The sequence below is a fragment of the Cebus imitator genome, unplaced genomic scaffold (assembly GCF_001604975.1).
Source record: "Cebus imitator isolate Cc_AM_T3 unplaced genomic scaffold, Cebus_imitator-1.0 Scaffold121, whole genome shotgun sequence".
Taxonomy (NCBI): domain Eukaryota; kingdom Metazoa; phylum Chordata; class Mammalia; order Primates; family Cebidae; genus Cebus; species Cebus imitator.
In genome coordinates this window covers 4688281-4705929 of record NW_016107436.1, presented here as the reverse complement: position 1 = coordinate 4705929, position 17649 = coordinate 4688281, and the positions used below count along the sequence as shown (strand labels likewise).

The 17649-nt window shown below is 41.1% G+C and overlaps 1 protein-coding gene across 9 annotated transcripts in view; it reads left to right on the top strand.

The window, feature by feature from the left end:
* The window catches only part of ACACA (acetyl-CoA carboxylase alpha), a 324534-nt gene that overhangs the window by 243569 nt on the left and 63316 nt on the right, over positions 1–17649 (top strand). For all 9 annotated transcript variants that reach the window (XM_017539866.2, XM_037742496.1, XM_037742495.1 and 6 more), the window contains 4 exons: positions 5790–6059; positions 11730–11827; positions 15967–16087; positions 17384–17494. In XM_017539866.2, the coding sequence (XP_017395355.1) occupies positions 5790–6059; positions 11730–11827; positions 15967–16087; positions 17384–17494 (600 nt within the window). The remainder of the gene's footprint in view (positions 1–5789; positions 6060–11729; positions 11828–15966; positions 16088–17383; positions 17495–17649) is intronic.

Here is a 17649-nt window from a genome sequence, read left to right as displayed (position 1 = left end):
CCAGGCTGCAGTGCGGTGACGCAATCTCTGTTCGCTGCAACCTCCATCTCCCAGGTTCAAGCGATTTTTCCATCTCAGCCTCCGGAGTAGCTGGGACTACAGGCGTGTGCCACCACGCCTGGCTAATTTTTGTATTTTTAGTAGAGACGGGATTTCATCATGTTGGCCAGGATGATCTCAATCTCTTGCTCTTGTGATCCGCCCGCCTCAGCCTCCCAAAGAGCTGGGATTACAGGTGTGAGCCACCGCGCCCATCTCTACTAAAAACACACAAAAAAATTAGCTGGGCATGGTGGCACACGTCCTGTAATCCCAACTACTCGGGAGGCTGAGGCAGGAGAATTGCTTGAACCCAGGAGGGGAGGTTGCGGTGAGCTGAGATGGTGCCATTGCACTCCAGCCTGGGTGAGAAGAGCGAAACTCCGTCTCAAAAAAAACAAAAACAAAAACAAAAACAAAATACCATTTCTTGGCTAGGCTTGTTGGCTCACACCTATAATCCTAGCACTTTGGGAGGCTGAGGCAGGTGGATCACCTGAGGTCAGTGGTTCAAGACCAGCCTGTCCAACATGGTGAAATCCTGTCTCTACTAAAAATACAAAAAATTAGCTGGGCATGGTAGTATGTGCCTGTAATCCTAGCTACTTGGTAGTCTGAGGCAGGATAATCACTTGAACCCAAGAGGTGGAGGTTTCAGCATGCCAAGATTGTACCACTGCATTTCCAGCCTGGGCAGAGATTGCACCAAGCCAGGATCTCTCCACTGCACTCCAGCCTGGGTGACAGCCTGAGACACTGTCTCAATAAAAAAACCTCCAAAACCTAAAAACAAACAAAAAACAAGAAAATATCATTTGTCTATGTGAATCTTCTTTTTAAAAATAAATACTTTGTGGGGCTGAAGAGGGCGGATCACAAGGTCAGGAGTTTGAGACCAGACTGGCCAACATGGTGAAATCCCATCTCTACTTAAAAAAAAAAAAAAAACATTAGCTGGCCATGGTGGCCTGCACCTGTAATCCCAGCTACTCAGAAGGCTGAGGCAGGAGAATTGCTTGAACCTAGGAGGCAGAGGTTGCAGTGAGCTGGGATTGCACCACGGCACTCCAACCTGGGCGACAGAGTGAGACTCCGTCTCAAAAAAAAATAAACAATTCTCGTTAGCTATAAGGACAAGTTACTTAATTCATTTGTGCCTCAGTTTCCTCATGGCAATAATAATGGCTGCCTTTGAGTTAATAATAGCTACCATTTGAGGGCTTTTGTATGCCAGGCTCTGTACTAGTTTAATATGAGCATGGTGGTGGCACACCCCTGTGGTCCCAGGCTAATGCCTGTAATCCCAGCACTTTGGTGGACCAAGGTAGGCGCATCACAAGATCAAGAGTTCAAGACCAGCCTGGCCAATATGGTGAAACCCTATCTCTACTAAAAATACAAAAAAATTAGCCAGGCATGGTGACAGGCACCTGTAGTCCCAGCAACAGGAGGCTGAGACAGGAGAATGACTTCAACCTGGGAGGCAGAGGTTGCAGTGAGCCGAAATTGCACCACTGCTCTCCAGCCTGGGCGACAGAGCGAGACTCTGTCTCTAAGAAAAAAAAAATTAAATTAAATGGAAAGAAAAAAAGTAAAAAGACTCTGGAACTAGCAAGCATTTGTTATTCCCATATTATGTGTAGTGTTCCTGGGAAGCACTAGAAAAGATGATATAATGGTTCAAGATCATAAGCCAAAAGCAATCCTAGGCAGCATATGATCAGTTATCAGAAGAATTCTCAGGCTGGGCAAGGTGGCTCACACCTGTAATCCCCCCAGGACTTTGGGAGGCTGAGGCGGGAGGATGGCTTGAGGCCAGGAGTTCGAGACCAGCCTGGACAACATGGTGAAATCCTGGCTCTATAGAAGAATGCAAAAATTGGCCAAGTGTGGTAGTACAAGCCTGTAGTCCCAGTTATTCAGGAGGCTGAGATGGGAGGATTGCCTTGAGCCCAGGGTGGCAGAGGTTTCAGTGAGCCAAGATTGTGCCACTATACTCCAGCTTGGGTGACAGAGAGAGACCCTGTCTCCAATATATATATATATATCTTAGAGGTCTTAGTAGGAAATCAAAAAGGAGAGGAATTATTTTAGGCTGGGAGAAGCTTTACTGAGGAAATGGAATTTGAATGAAACTTTTGGAATGGGCAAGATTCAGACAGAGTGAGAGGAGAGATAAAGACAAAGTTTTTATGTCTTATTTTCTTCTTTCTTGCTCTTGTCACCCAGGCTGGAGTGCGATGGCACAATCTCGGCTCACTGCAACCTCTGCCTCCTGGGTTCAAGTGATTCTCCTGCCTCAGCCTCACAAGTAGCTGGGATTACAGGTGCCTGCCACCATGCCCAGCTAATTTTTGTATTTTTAGTAGAGATGACGTTTGGCCATGTTGGCCAGGCTGGTCTAGAACTCCTGACCTTGTGACACGCCTGCCTCAGCCTCCCAAACTGCTGGGAATTCAGGAGTAAGCCACCTTGGCTGGCCCCCATGGGTATTATTTTCTTAATTTCACATGTGGGGAGATTGAAACTCAGTGAAGTTAAATAATTTTCTCAAGATCACACAGTTAATGTAAGTGATAGCGCCTGGATTTGGATCTAAGTTTGTTGGACTCCAAAGCCCATGTTTACCTTTATATGCCCTATCCTTTGATTAGCAGTGAAATCTAAATTTTAATGTAAATTGAATAATAGATGATTTCTTAGATATTTGTCCATCATGCTGCTTCAAAACTGAATGTCTTCCAATCAGGAATCTTGCTGTACTGAGACTGGGATAGCGCTCTCCATTCTGTAATGGTACTTTTTAAGATGGGAGCGGGTGGTCGATGAGTAACACACTTTGGAGAGACTTTGATAAAGAGTAGTGTGTTCTTGGTGCTGCTGTGTTGACACCTAATTAGAAGTCAATATTGCAAGCATAATGACCTAGCCAGTTGCTGAACTCACTGCCCAAGTGACACAGTTAGAGTCCCCAGGTAGTAATGAAAGATAAGAGTATTATTTGCCTGCCCAGCGCCACATGGTCACAGTGTTTACATTAGCACACAAATGCTGAAGTAGATTCTTCAGGGCTTGTGTCTCACTGCTTCTGGCCTAGGTTGCTAAGGTTAATATATCATAAAATTTGGTGTAAAACCCAATCTTTCTAACTACAAGTGCATTTAGAGGAAAATTGACAGGTAATAGCTTTTCCTTCCTGAAAAACAAAAGAGATTTGGGGTTAGAGGGGCATGTGAAAAGCTGATAAAATATTTCTCCTCATACAGGCATTATATTAACTAGCTTCTTAAAAAAATACAACCAAAATTATCCTGCTATTTAAGTTTTCTCTGTGCTATTTTTTGAATGATCTATTTTTCCTTCCTTTCTCTGTCTTTAATGAGTAGATAGAGTAATACTTTATCTCAGAAAGTGATTGGATTTTTTTCTGTGTATTATATCCATTTTGATTTGTATTTGGCCAATGGTATGATATATTAAATAGCTTATATTTATCTGTGGGTGTTTCATATATGTATTTCTTAATGCTGAGAATCACAAATAGCTGTATAGCATGCTTCAACCAGCCTGATTACAGTGGATATGCAATTGGATTGAGGAATGTGTACTCAGAGCTTATGAGCACTGGCCCGGTGGAGTCTGGGTGATGCATGTGGCTTTCCAGGGATGCTGCTATTTACATCTGTTAATGGCCCTTCTTGATGTCCAGCTCCCCAATGAGGTGATATGCACCAGCCTGGGGATGAGGGACCAAGGCTGCAGATGTGGCTGGGCTCTATTAGGCAGAACCAGGGATGTTCATCTGATAGGCTTTGTGTTTGGTAGCAAGTGGTGGGGGCGACGAGGGGGGCGAGAGACAGAAAGAGAGGGGGGAAAAAGAATGGAAAACATTACTTATCTAGGTATAGGGGAAACAGACAGGCAGACATGAAAAACTACAGCTGTAACTAGAGTACAAGTGAACAGAAAAGAAATGGAACTAGCAAATATGCAAGTAGAAGGATTGACTAGTTCTCATATAGAAGGGGATTAAAACAGGAGAGGGCTATGAGGGTTTGGGAAGAGACATGTCACCTCTGCCTTTTAAGTCAGTATCATTTATTTGTGTAGCTGGCCAGATGCTGCTGAACAGAGAGCAGAGATTTACATATCATAGTGCAGCAAGAGATTAGTTCTTTGCATCCTTTGGTTTTCTGGTGCTGGGAGAAAGCAAGAGCTCCTCCCAAGGACGCAGTGTTGAACATTAGTAAATTCTTGCAGAAATGGAATGAACATACCTGAGACAAACCAGTACAGAGTGTTGCTATGATTCTATTAAATGCTGGAGGAGAGCACAAGGAGCCTGGATCATGAAAAGTGTACAGTCCATGAGAAGTGATCCTCTTTCTGCTTCCTTGTGTGTTGAAGGTTTCTTGGAACGAATGTCATAAAAGATGGAAATGGTGTCTGTGTTAGTCCATTTGTGTTGCTATGAAGGAATGCCTGATACTGGGTGATTTATAAAGAAAAGTTTATTTTGGCTCATTGGTTCTGCAGGCTGTATAAGCATGGCAACTGTATCTATTGGGCTTCCGTTAGGGGTCTCAGGTAGCTTATGATCTTGGAGGAAGGTGAAGGGGGACCCAGCACATTACATGGTGAGAGAGGAAGCAAGAGAAAAGTGAAGGGCAAGGTGCCACACTGTTCCTTTTATTTTCTTTCTTTTTTCTGAGTTTATTTGAGTCACACCTGGGTGAGAGCCGTGCAGGACCTGGTGGGGCAGTGGGAACTCGATCTTGGCGTCATGGAGCTGCTTGGCCACCAGCTGGCAGCACTTGCTGGCCGCAGTCTCCACCTTTATAATCTGGATGGAGTGGGTCCGTGTGTGATGCTGGGGGCCCATATCTCACTAGCACTGGATGACAGTGCCCATGGTCGTCAAGTCCTGGTACCCAGTACATGTTGTGGATGCTGCTACGGGAGTCGTAGTGTAGCCGGATGCCAGATTTCTTCACCTGCAGTGGGGATTTCTCAAATACCTACCCAGAGTAGACAATTTTCCCTGAAGACTTCTTATCTTCTTTAGCTGAGATACCAAGTACTAGAGGTGGGACTTGGCATGACATGATTAGGTGCAAAGATGTGCATACCATAGAAGTGCAGCATGTGTCATTTGGGGGTGGGCAAGCAGCAATCTACTACCTTGTACTCTTGTAGTGTGCCCAAGACTTTCATAGCACTCTCTTCATGATTGCTTTCACCCACAAAAGGCCACACTCTTTCAAACCACATCTAGTATGAACTCAGAGCAGAGGAGGGCACCAAGCCATTCATGAGGGATCCACCCCATGACCCACACCAGGCCCCACCTCTAATATTAGGGATCACATCGCAACATGAGATTTGGAGAGGACAAGCATCCAAACCATATCAGTGTCTTCGTATATAGGGCAGTAAAAGGAGAATTCTAGATTTAATCACAGTGCCCTGTCATTCCACATGTATCCTGAGTGCATTTAGATTTTGGTTTGAGCAGGCCCAAAGAAGGAACTGAGATAGTTTTGAAATACACAGTAGACCAGCTCTTCTCAGCATAACCTAGCGGTATACTAGAATGTTTTTTGTAGTTTCCTACAGAGAGTTTGGCTCTTTAGCAATGTATATCTTTACATAATGGCTGTGCCTAGGTATGTTCTGATACCTTCAAGGAACCTGAAAAAAATTCTGCATGTAAGAAACTTTTGATCATTTGTTTATTTATGCCTTTCCAGATTGGTATGGTAGCTTGGAAAATGACCCTTAAAAGTCCTGAATATCCAGAAGGCCGAGATATCATTGTTATTGGCAATGACATCACATACCGAATTGGGTCCTTTGGGCCTCAAGAGGATTTGTTATTTCTCAGAGCTTCTGAACTTGCCAGGGCAGAAGGTATTCCACGCATCTACGTAGCAGCCAACAGTGGAGCAAGAATTGGACTGGCAGAAGAAATTCGTCATATGTTTCATGTGGCCTGGGTAGACCCTGAGGACCCTTACAAGGTACACACTAAGAACAGATAATACTTCAAGGTGCTATATGGTTATGCTACATGTGTGGAGAGGTTGGGGAGAAGTAGAGGTTTAAGTTCAAAAATCATTACTTATGGTAACAGTTAAATATAAACAAAATTATTTATGAAAATCCTTAAGACACCATGTTAGAGGCAAATTATTTTTTAATATGTTCACCTGGTTTTTCTTTCTGCTATAAAACAGATTGCTGTTTCTTTACTTGAGTGCTAGATGAAACAGTAGGTATGCATTTAGTGTGAGACACGCTAAACCAAAAATATATATCTTTAAACTATTTCATTGTGGCTTCCAGGACTTATGGTCAATCATCCACAAAATCCCTTACATTCCTCAGCTTCTGCTCCAATATACTTGCTTAGCTGGAAACCTGTCTCTCCTCTAAAGATGTTGCTTCCCCTGTAACCCTCTGAACTTCTGACCAATTTCTGTTTTTCTTTTGTACCACTGAGCCTGGAAGGAGAATACTGTCCTCCTTGATCCTCATTACTGCTTCCAGACCCCTCTCCCTTCTCTCTGAAAAAAATCCCATCTTTGAATCTCATGTCATCAGACTGTGCCATACCATCACTGCTCCTTGTAAGTGTTTTCTGATCCTTTGGTCAGTCCCTCTCATTCTTTGCATCTTTTAGTTCCTGGCACATTCTCACTCTGTCCAGTACTACTAGTCATGTGATAATTCTTGGTGATTGCTATGTCCACATAGGTGATCCTTCCCATAACCTGGCCTCTTGGATCCTTGACTTCTTTTCTTCCGGTGGTCCTATCCTGTTCCCTACCTCAGCCTCTCATTCCCCATCATCTCAATTTCAAGTATCTCTCTCTCTTTGCCACCACCTCCATCCTCTCTTTCCAGCTCCCTCTCTCTAGTCCAACAATCCTTTGAAATCAGCAGGACCTGTTGACTTGAACTCACCTGTTGATCCTCCCACCTTTCTTCTGTTCTTCACTCCCTCCTTACACCTCATTTCATTCCTATCTAGCTTAAATTCCAGGGTCAATCCTTTATTAATCATTATAATCACCATCTTTTCTACACCTTCAACTTTCTCTCTCAACTTGCTTATCTTCTCACTCTGTTTATTCTGTGCCTTGTTTAAATACAACTCTCTCCATTCTGCTCCTATGTCTGCACCTGCCCAGCTGCACTTTGATGGAGAGAAAAAAACAGGTCTGTTGACTGATCTTACTTTAAATTCAGGTTTACCAATCTCCTGATTGGATGATGGCTTCACATCTCTCCCCTGAAACCTCCAACACCCACTTCCCCTCTCCTCGCTCTTAGCTGACATGATCAGACCTTGCTTCCCAATTCACTGAGAAAAGAGGAACAATGAGAAGAGAACTTCCTCAAGCTCCCATGTACCTGCATCTGTTGTGCCCTTTCTCTTCACCTTCTCTCCTATACTTTGGATGAACAGTTTCTACTTCTGTCTAAAGCCAGTCCCTCCTCTTGTACACTTGATCTCCTTTCTTGCTAACTTAAGTGTATAATCAGCACTTCTCCTATTCTTTTGTGCATCAGCACTTTTTCCCTCTGCTATATCAGGCCTTTTAGCATACAAACACCCTCCAGTTGCTCTCTCTCCCTCATTCTCTTTACGGGAAAAAATTTTTAAAAGAGTTGTTTGTTCTTGCTGTCTCCAGATGTTCTCCCATTCTCTCTTGAACCCACTTCAGTTGAGCTTGCACCCTTATCGTTCCACTGTAGCTGCTTTTGTCAAGGTCACCTGTGATTCTACATTACTGAATTCTATGGTGAATTCTCAGTTCTCACCTTAGTTATTTGACAATTCAGTAGCATCTAACACAATTGGTTATTCCTTCATCCTTGAAATACTTTCTCCTGTTGGCTTCCACAACCCCAAAGTCTCCTTTTTATCTTTCTGCGTTCCGGCTCCTCTTTCTCGGTTTCCTTTGCTGCCTTTCATGTCTTTAAATGTGAGAGTATTTCAGGAGATTAGGGAAATATTCTATATTTTGATTGTGGTAGTGGTTACATAAGTATTTGTCATAACTTATCAAATTATAACACTTAAAACATAAATTTTATTGCATGTAAATTATACTTCAATAAAGATCATGGAAAAACTTTTTTAAAATATGGAAATTGATCTGGTACAGGGTTTTTGTGGGGCTGACGAAAGTATTCTGGAATTAGTGGTAATGTTCACACAACATCTGAATATGCTAAAATCTACTGAGTTATACATTTCAAAATGGTGAATTTTGGCTGGATGCAGCAGCTCATGTCTGTAACGTAGCACTTTGGGAGGCCGATGCAGGCAGATCACTTGAGGCCAGGAGTTTGAGATCAGCCTGGCCAGCATAGTGAAGCACCATCTCTACTAAAATATAAAAAATTAGCCAGTCATAGTAGCACACACCTGTATTCCCAGCTATTTGGGAGGTGGAGAGGCATGAGAATCTCTTGAACATGGAGGTAGAGGTTGCAGTGAGCCAGGATCACGCCATTGCACTCAGGCTAGACAACAAAGTGAGACTCAAAAAAAACTTAAAAAACCAAAATGTTGAATTTTATGTTACATTAATTTTATCACAATTTTTTTTTTTTAAGAGACAGGGTCTAGCTCTGCCACCCAGGCTGAAGTACAGTGGCACATTCATAGCCTACTACATCTTCCAACTCCTGGGCACAAGTGATCCTCCCACCTCCACCTCCCAAGTAGCTGGGACTACAGGCACACACCACTACACCCAGCTAATTTTTTTTATTTTTCGTAAAGACAAGGTTTTGCTATGTTGCCCAGACTGGCCTCAAACTCCTAGCCTCAAGTGATCCTCCCACCTCAGCCTTCCCAAATGCTAAGATTATAGGCATTAGCCACTGCATCTGGCCAATTTTTTTAATTGTAAAAAAATATGTGAATGGAGACATGTCAGGAGCACAGAGGCTGCCGCAGGACCAAGAAGTTCTGGACTCCCCATTCTCAACCCCGGGGGGTTGAGAATGGGGAGTCCAGAACTTCTTGCCCTCTCATCTGGTGGTATGGCAAGGCAGCCAATATAGGAAGTAGAGTAAAAGGAAAAAAGTGATTCAAGGGTTTAGTCTCTGGACCGCTCCTCTTTTCCTGTTTACCTTCCCTTGGTGATCTCATCCTTTTTGTGTTATGTTTTGTTTTTTGAGACAGGGTCTCACTCTGTTGCCCAGGTTGGAGTGCAGTGGTGCAATTACAGCTCTCTGCAACCTCCGCCTCTCGGGTTCAAGCAATTCCCCAGTCTCAGCCTCCTGAATAACTGGGACTGTGCGCCAGCATGCCTGGCTAATTTTATGTGTTTTTGTAGAGACAGAGTTTCACCCTGTTACCCAGGCTGGTCTCAAATTCCTAAGCTCAAAGTGATCCACCTGTCTCGGCATCCCAAAGTGCAGGAATAAGGTGGGAGCCACCGCACTGAGCCTTATCCAGTCTTTTAAAGCTTTAAGTTTTATACACAAGCTGATAAACTTCCAACTTTATATCTTACCCCTCAACATGAGATTCGTGTATCCAGACTCAACATCTCTACTTAATCTGCCTAAAGTGTAGCTTCTAATCTTCCTGTAATGTGTTCTTCCCACAGTCTTCTTTGTCTCAACAGATGGTACCTCTGTTGTTTCCTTTGTTCAAATAGAAGACCTTGGAGTTATCTTGACTTCTGTCTTTCTTGCATACCCCACATTCACTTCCACACCCCATTTGTCCATCTAAACAGCAAATCTTGTTTACAGCCCTACCTAAAAATATGCAGAATCTGAGTACGTCTAACCAATACCACTGCTACTTACTAGCAATAGCAGTAGTCTAACTCTTCTTACCAGCATATTGCAGTACCCTACTAATAGGTCTTCCAGCCTCATGCCTTGTTCCCAGCCCCACCCAAGGTCTGTTCTTAACAGAATGTAGAAATGAGGCCATGCTCAATGGCTCATGCTCATGCCTGTTATTCCAGCACTTTGGGAGGCCAAGGCAGGCAGATCAACTTGAGGTCAGGAGTTCGAGACCAACCTGGCCAACATGATGAAACCCCGTCTCTACTAAAAATATAAAAATTAGCAGGGCATTGTGACAGATGCCTGTAATCCTAGCTACTTGAGAGGCTGAGGCAGGAGAATTGCTTCAGCCTGGGAGGCAGAGGTTGCAGTGAGCCAGGATTGCACCACTGCACTCCAGCCTGGGCAACAGAAGGAGACTCTGCTTTAAAAAAAAAAAAAAAATGTAGAATGATCCAGTTAAAATATAAATCAGATTACACAATTTTTCTCTGTTTAAAACCCTTTAATAGCTTCCCAACTCATTCAAGTAAAAGCCAAAGATCATATAGTTGCCTACAAGGCCTTACATAGATTGGCTTTCCAGTACCACTCTTCCCTCATTTCTTGCACTGCCTCTCCCAACCATTCCACACATTGGCCCTACCTGACTCTTTACTTCCTTAAACTTGCTAAGCACACCATGCCTCAATGTATTTGTCCTTACAGTTCCTTCTACCTAGGATGCTTTTTCATCAGATATCTTCATGTCTCATAGCCTCAGCTCCTTCAGGTCTTTACTCAAATGACACTTTTCAGTGAGGCTTTCCTTGGTTATTTTTTCTAAAAGTTTGACTCTGCCTACCTTCTTTTATTTTTTTTTTTCCCTTAACATTATTCCCATTAACATTATACATTTTACTTATTTTGTGTATTTCCTGACTTTTCCAGTAGGAGGTACGTTTTATAAGGGTAGGAATTCTTGTCTGTTTTGTAAATTCCTGTTTTTCTGGTGCCTGGAATAGTACCTTGTACATAATAGGCACTCAGTAAATGTGTACTGACTGACATGCTAATGACACTCAGTGCTATCAGGCATTCTCGACACAAATCATGCAAGACCAATTGCAGATTCATGTCTCTTCCATGTTGTGTTCACTGTGGGACACAAAATTATTGGGTTAAATGGTGGGCATAATTTCTCATAGTATTTAAAATGTTTCCCTGTGTTTACTTATTTTTTTGACTGAGTGACTAATTCACTTAAGTTAAACACATATACCATGTAACTCTACTTTGTATGTGGATGTGTGTATGTATAGATACATATAAATCAGTTATGAAACGTTAGTATAATTTTTTAAATGTAAATGGGCATTAGGAGTTGTTTGTTGAAAAAACAAAAGATCTGAGTTCAGTGTTCACTAGCTATTAGCAGCACTGCTTAGACTTTTGATTTTAATATTGGATCTCCTAGATTTGTGGTTCTCTGTTATCCCTTGCTCTTGTATATATTTTGATGATGCCGTGGATTTGAGAGAGTGAAAAATAGTAATTCACACAATTCTATAATTTCATGTTGATATCTTTAATAGAGATGTCACTAAAGATCAGAAAATGACCCTTTAACCCTGTTGAAAATGAAATATACTTAGAATTGCAGCTATAAGGTATCTTGTTTCAAGGACAGTTAGTGACTGCAAAAATAGGCACTTATATCTTTCAAAGGAGGACTGTCTGTGCTAGTATTCTATTAAACAGTAAACCTAAGAAATGATGTGGCAATTTAAAGCTAGCTGTGGAACAAGCTTCATTATGTATGTTTTGCTGTATCTTCTGGTTATATGACAATGGCAAATAATGAGTTAAAAACTATTTATGCTTCACAGGGATACAAGTATTTATATCTGACCCCTCAAGATTATAAGAGAGTCAGTGCTCTCAACTCTGTCCATTGTGAACACGTAGAGGATGAAGGAGAATCCAGGTAGGTATATAATATGTATTGGAATAATTTGGTCAGGACTAAAGAAAGGAGAATATGGTATTTGTTTCCTTATTGTACAGCTGTTCATAACCTTGCAGAACATTAATGACATAATGTAGATGTCTTAGGTGTATATCCAGCTCTACCACTTATTAACTGAAGAGTCTTGTTATTGATTGAAGTTGTTAAATTTATAATACTTAATTCATTTTAGAAAAACTGAAACATGTAAACAATTATGAAGAAAAATAAAAATTAGCCACAACCCTACCCTCAGGCCATTATTATGAATTTATGTCATACTCTTGCTGTCTTTTCTAGAGACATACCTTCTTTCTATGTGATTGAGATTATAACAAGAATTTCTTTTATAATTTATCCTTTTCACTAAAAACTATTTTTGGGGAAGTTTCATGTATTCTTAAAATATTATTTAAGAATATGATGCTTAATGGCTACATAGTATTTTATTATAATAAATATATTTGAACATTCAGACTATTTCTAATTTTTCACATCTCTGGGTTGAACCCCCTTAAGGGACATTTATGTAAGTTTTATATAAACTTTTAGGAATTAAAAGCTCTGATCATCAATTTCTAAAAGCGAAATTGCAGGTCAGAAAGTCAATTTTTAAGGGTTTAAAACAATGATTTTAAATTGCCTTCTCAAGATTAGCATTCCTGTCAGCAGTGTAGAATAGGATTTGTTTCCCTCTTTAATTTTTCTTCACCCTTGCCAACATTGATTATTGTCAATTAATAAAATGGAATAAGAACAGCAGTTGTTATTTTAACTTGTGTTTTTAACTCCCAGTGAAGTTGAACGTTTTTATATAATCTATCTGCTAGTATTTTTAAGAATATTAATTGCTTAGACGGGCATGTTGGCTTATGCCTATAATCCCAGCACTTTGGGGGGCTGAGGCAGGCGGATCACTTGAGGTCAGGAGTTTAAGACCAGGCTGGCCAACATGGTGAAACCCCTTCTCTACTAAAAATACACAAATTAACTAGGCCTGGTGACGTGTGCCTGTAGTCCCAAATACTTGGGAGGCTGGGGTAGGAAAATTGCTTGAACCCAGGAGACAGAGGTTGCAGTGAGCCAAGATTGCACCACTGTATTCTTGCCTGGGTGACAGAGCAAGACTCCATCTCAAAAAAAAAAAAAAAAAAAAAAAGAATGTTAATTGCTCTAATATGATTTATTGAAAATTTACTCTTGTGTTTTTTATTCTGTCTGTCTACTCTGGGGGTAATGCCACACTATTTCAGCTATTCTAGTGGGGCAAATTTTCTCACATTCTTTATTTTTCCTCAAGTCTCATTGGCTACTTTTATTTTAATGTAGAGGGTTTTTGCTTTTTGTTTTTAAAGACAGGGTTTCACTCTGTTGCCCAAGCTGGGAAGAGGATCATAGGTCACTTCATCCTCAAACTCCTGAGGTTAAGAGATTGTCCCATGTCAGCCTCCCAAGTAGCTGGGATATAGACAAGTGCCAACATGCCCAGCTAATTTTTTTATTTATTATTTTAGCTAATTTTAAAATTATTATGTTAGAGATAGAGTCTTGCTATGTTGCCCAGGCTGGTCTCGAACTCCTGACCTCAAATAATCTTCCCACCTCAACCTCTCAAGTAGCTGGGATTACAGGTGTAAGCCACTGTGCTTGGGTAGAAGCTCATGTTTTTCTAATGCCAAAAATGTTTCCATAATGATTTTGATTCAGATTACATTGAGTTTACACATTAATTTAAGATCCGACGCCTTCCTAATACTAACTCTTCCCAGAAAGAAACATGGCATGTTTTTCCATTTATATGAGTGTTGTTTTTGTTTTGTTTTGAAGTTTGATAGTTTTCTTCATATAGGTTTTGCCAGAGGTTCCCGAACTTTCTTGGTTCATGGCACCCTTAGTGTCTCAGTAATTTTTTTCATAGCACCCCTAGGCTATAAGATATACTTAATATTTCTGTTTATTAGGTAAACAACTTAATAAGTTTTTGTGTCCTAAGAACTTAATAATCATTTGAAAAAATATATACAGAAATTGAAAAAATTTATTCTTAAATAATTGTTTACTAATGAGATATTTGTGTCTGCAAAACATCTCAAACCTTGGAATCAGCTTGGATATAGCCACCCTCATTTCTTGTTCTTCATTCAGTTTTCACAGAAACTTCAAAATAGCTTTGCAAAGACAAGACATTTTCTTTTCATTTTTTTTTTTTTTGAAACAGAGTCTTGCTCTGTTGCCAGGCTCCAGGCACCAGGCTGGAGTGCAGTGGCGTGATCTCGACTCACTGCAACCTCCGCCTCCCAGGTTCAAGCAATTCTCCTGCCTCAGCCTCCCAGGTAGCTGGAACTACAGGTGCCCACCACCACGCCCAGCTAATTGTTTTTTGTATTTTTTAGTAGAGACGGGGTTTCACCATGTTGGCCAGGATGGTCTCAATCTCTTGACCTCGTTATCTACCCGCCTTGGCCTCCCAAAGTGCTGGGATTATAGGCTTGAGCCAACGTGCCTGGCAGACAAGACATTTTCAAAAGGAATGTAGCACTATTCTAAAGTTAAGCTGTGAACTATCTAAAGCTACTAGTTCACAGATATCACATATTATAGTGCTTCTCTCAAAAATTTAAAAAGTCTTGTAGTGCTTCTGGGAGTTCATCATGGTGCCTTGGGTCACAATACGGTTACATTGAGATTCTGCCAATTTCTTTATGCTCATTTCTAAATATTTTGCATTTTTTCTTGCTACTTTGAATGGAGTTTTCCCCTATGATTTTTTTTAACTCTTCATTTCTGGAATCTATGAATATTGAGTTTGTCACAGGCAAGTATGGCTGGGTCCTTGACTATGCCTATATGGACCTTATAAGAACAACAGACACACACACACATATACAATTAATGTAGTTAATTAACCACCTTAAGGGACAGTACCTTCATTTCTGACATAACTTTAGGATAGTCTAGATACAGGACAAAAGGAAGAATTAGGAAATTATTGGATATTTGGAAAGGCTGAAAATAGAAAGACAGCAGAATCTGGGAAGCAGAGATATAAAGTCACAGACCAACAGCAAGGGCAAAGAAAAAGAATTGATGGAGGGCTGGAAATGAAGAAGGGAGCTGGAAAATATGGGGGCAGGAGGAAGTAGTTTAAGAGCCACTGTGGGGTACTTATTTATTATTTCAATTTATAAAACTGTGCCCACTGCCAAGCCTTCTGGGTACACGTTGGAACAATAAATAATATATGCCCATCTCTACTTCCAACTTTGTATTTTTCCTTACTTTTATTACTTGCATTCCCCATTTCCCATTTCCCATTATCAGCTATCACTCCTAAACCCCTGCCAGGAAGACAGATGAATGACTCCCACTTGCTCCCACTAGATCCACAGGATGCTTTCTGGACAACTTGGTCAGCATTTCACTTCTACACACATTCCACCTGCCCCTCCAGAGGACTATATCCAGGGATCCTTGTGTATGTAGTTGATATTTATGAAGGAGCAGGAATGAGAGTTCAGTATTCTGACCTTCGCTTCATCTAACCTTAGAAGAGGATTTTTCACTTGAGAAACTAAGCTGAGCATTTTCATTACCTCTCTATTTGGATATTTTCTTCCTATGTAAAATTGTCCAAAATTGTTGATATGATACCTATTGCTCATTATAGAGATACGCATTTACCCTGCTTTTCAGAAACTTGTTCTAGAAAGTAAGACAGGGCTTCTAAAATCTGAGGGCCATCTATAACATCAACCCTTCTCCTTGTTTGCTTTAGTTTAACTTTCTTGTCAACCCTTAAAGGTAGATATTATTATTTGTAAAAGTTATTACTATCCCTAGAGTCACACTCCTGCATGTATCAGAGCAAGGATTTAAATCTGTCTGCTCGATTCCAGATTTTGCTCTTTCTGTTAAACCATATTGCTTCCAGGTAAAATAGACACCAAGCTAAGAAGGAAAGACATATGAGTGAAGAGTATAAAAGGAAGCACATAAAGCCCTGGTATTAAATATAAGTTTCAATACTCTTTTAGCAGCCTTTTCACGGTGATTATTCTTTTAATGGCTTGTTGTTACTGTGTTTAACCTTCATAATTTGACATGACCATATCCAATAGGTACAAGATAACAGATATTATTGGGAAAGAAGAGGGAATTGGAGCCGAGAACCTTCGAGGTTCTGGAATGATTGCTGGAGAATCCTCATTGGCCTATGATGAGATCATTACCATCAGCCTGGTAAATCTTTCCAGAATGTGAAATTTTTGAAGAGCTGGCTGTGTGGCTGGGTTTATTTTTTCTCCTATCACTGCTATTCAGTCCCAAATTGTACATCTACAATTTTATTTTAATCATGCATGATAATAGGAAGATAGGATAATATAAATAACTGAATTTCCCAAATAAACCTAGCATTTTGTTTTAGCTTTTAGTTTAACTTCTTTTTATTTCCTTCCTTCCTTCCTTCCTTCATGAGTTTCACTCTGTCACCAGGCTATAGTGCAGTGGCATGATCTCAGCTCACTGCAGCCTCTGCCTACTGGGTTCAAGTGATTCTCCTGCCTCAGCCTCCCCAGTAGCTGGGACTATAGGCGCGTACCACCACACCTGGCCAATTTTCATCTTTTCGGTAGAGATGGGTTTTCTCCATGTTGGCAAAGATGGTCTCAATCTCTTGACCTCATGATCCACCCGCCTCAGCCTCCCAAAGTGGAGAATCTTTTTTAAGAGACAGGGTCTTACTCTGTCACTCAGAGTAGAGTATAGTGGGTGCAATCATAGCTCATTGCAGCTTTGACCTCCTGGGCTCAAGTGATCCTCCTGCCTCAGCTTCCAAGTAGCTAGGACTACAGGCATATGTCACCACCTCCAGCTAGTTTTTAAATTTTTGTGGAGATGAGGGTCCCACTATGTTGCCAAAGTCAGTCTTTTTTTTTTGAGACAGAGTCTCACTCTGTTGCCCAGGCTGGAGTGCAGTGGCATGATCTCAGCTTACTGTAAGCTCTGCCTCCTGGGTTCAAATGGTTTTCCTGCCTTGGCCTCCCAAGTAGCTGGGATTACAGGCATGTGCCACAATGCCCAGATAACTTTTGTATTTTTAGTAGAGACGGGGTTTCACCATGTTAACCAGGCTGGTCTCAAACTCCTGATCTTAAGTAATCCACCCACCTCAGCCTTCCAAAGTGCTAGGATTACAGGTGTAGCTGCCTTGCCCGGCCCCAGGCTAGTCTTGAACTCCTGGGCTCAAGTGATCTGCCCACCTCAGACTCCCAAAGTGCTAGCATTATAGGCCTGAACCACTGCACCCAGCCTGAATTTTGAATCACTGGATTTCTTTTCTTTGACTAGGAAGTGTGTGTGTGTGTGTGTGTGTGTGTGTGTGTGTGTGTGTGTGTGTGTGTGTATCAATCAAACAGACTTTATAAAAAGCAATGTTTATTTCTGGTAATGTGGATTTTACTTATATATGCCTTAGTTCTTAAAGCTTCAGAGAGGACATAAATATGTGACATGTAGAATTTATTCTCTTTTAAGGTGACGTGCCGGGCCATTGGGATTGGGGCTTACCTTGTCCGGCTGGGACAGAGAACCATTCAGGTTGAGAATTCTCACTTAATTCTAACAGGAGCTGGAGCCCTCAACAAAGTAAGTTTCTAGGGTTTTGAAGAAGTATGCATAGCTGATTGAAGATTATTTTGTGAATTCTTAATTCAAGATCCTAATTGGAAGGAAGCAATTCAATCCATGCCTTCCTCAGTCTGTCTCTTCCCCTCTTTCTCCATCTTTTCTGCCCATTGACT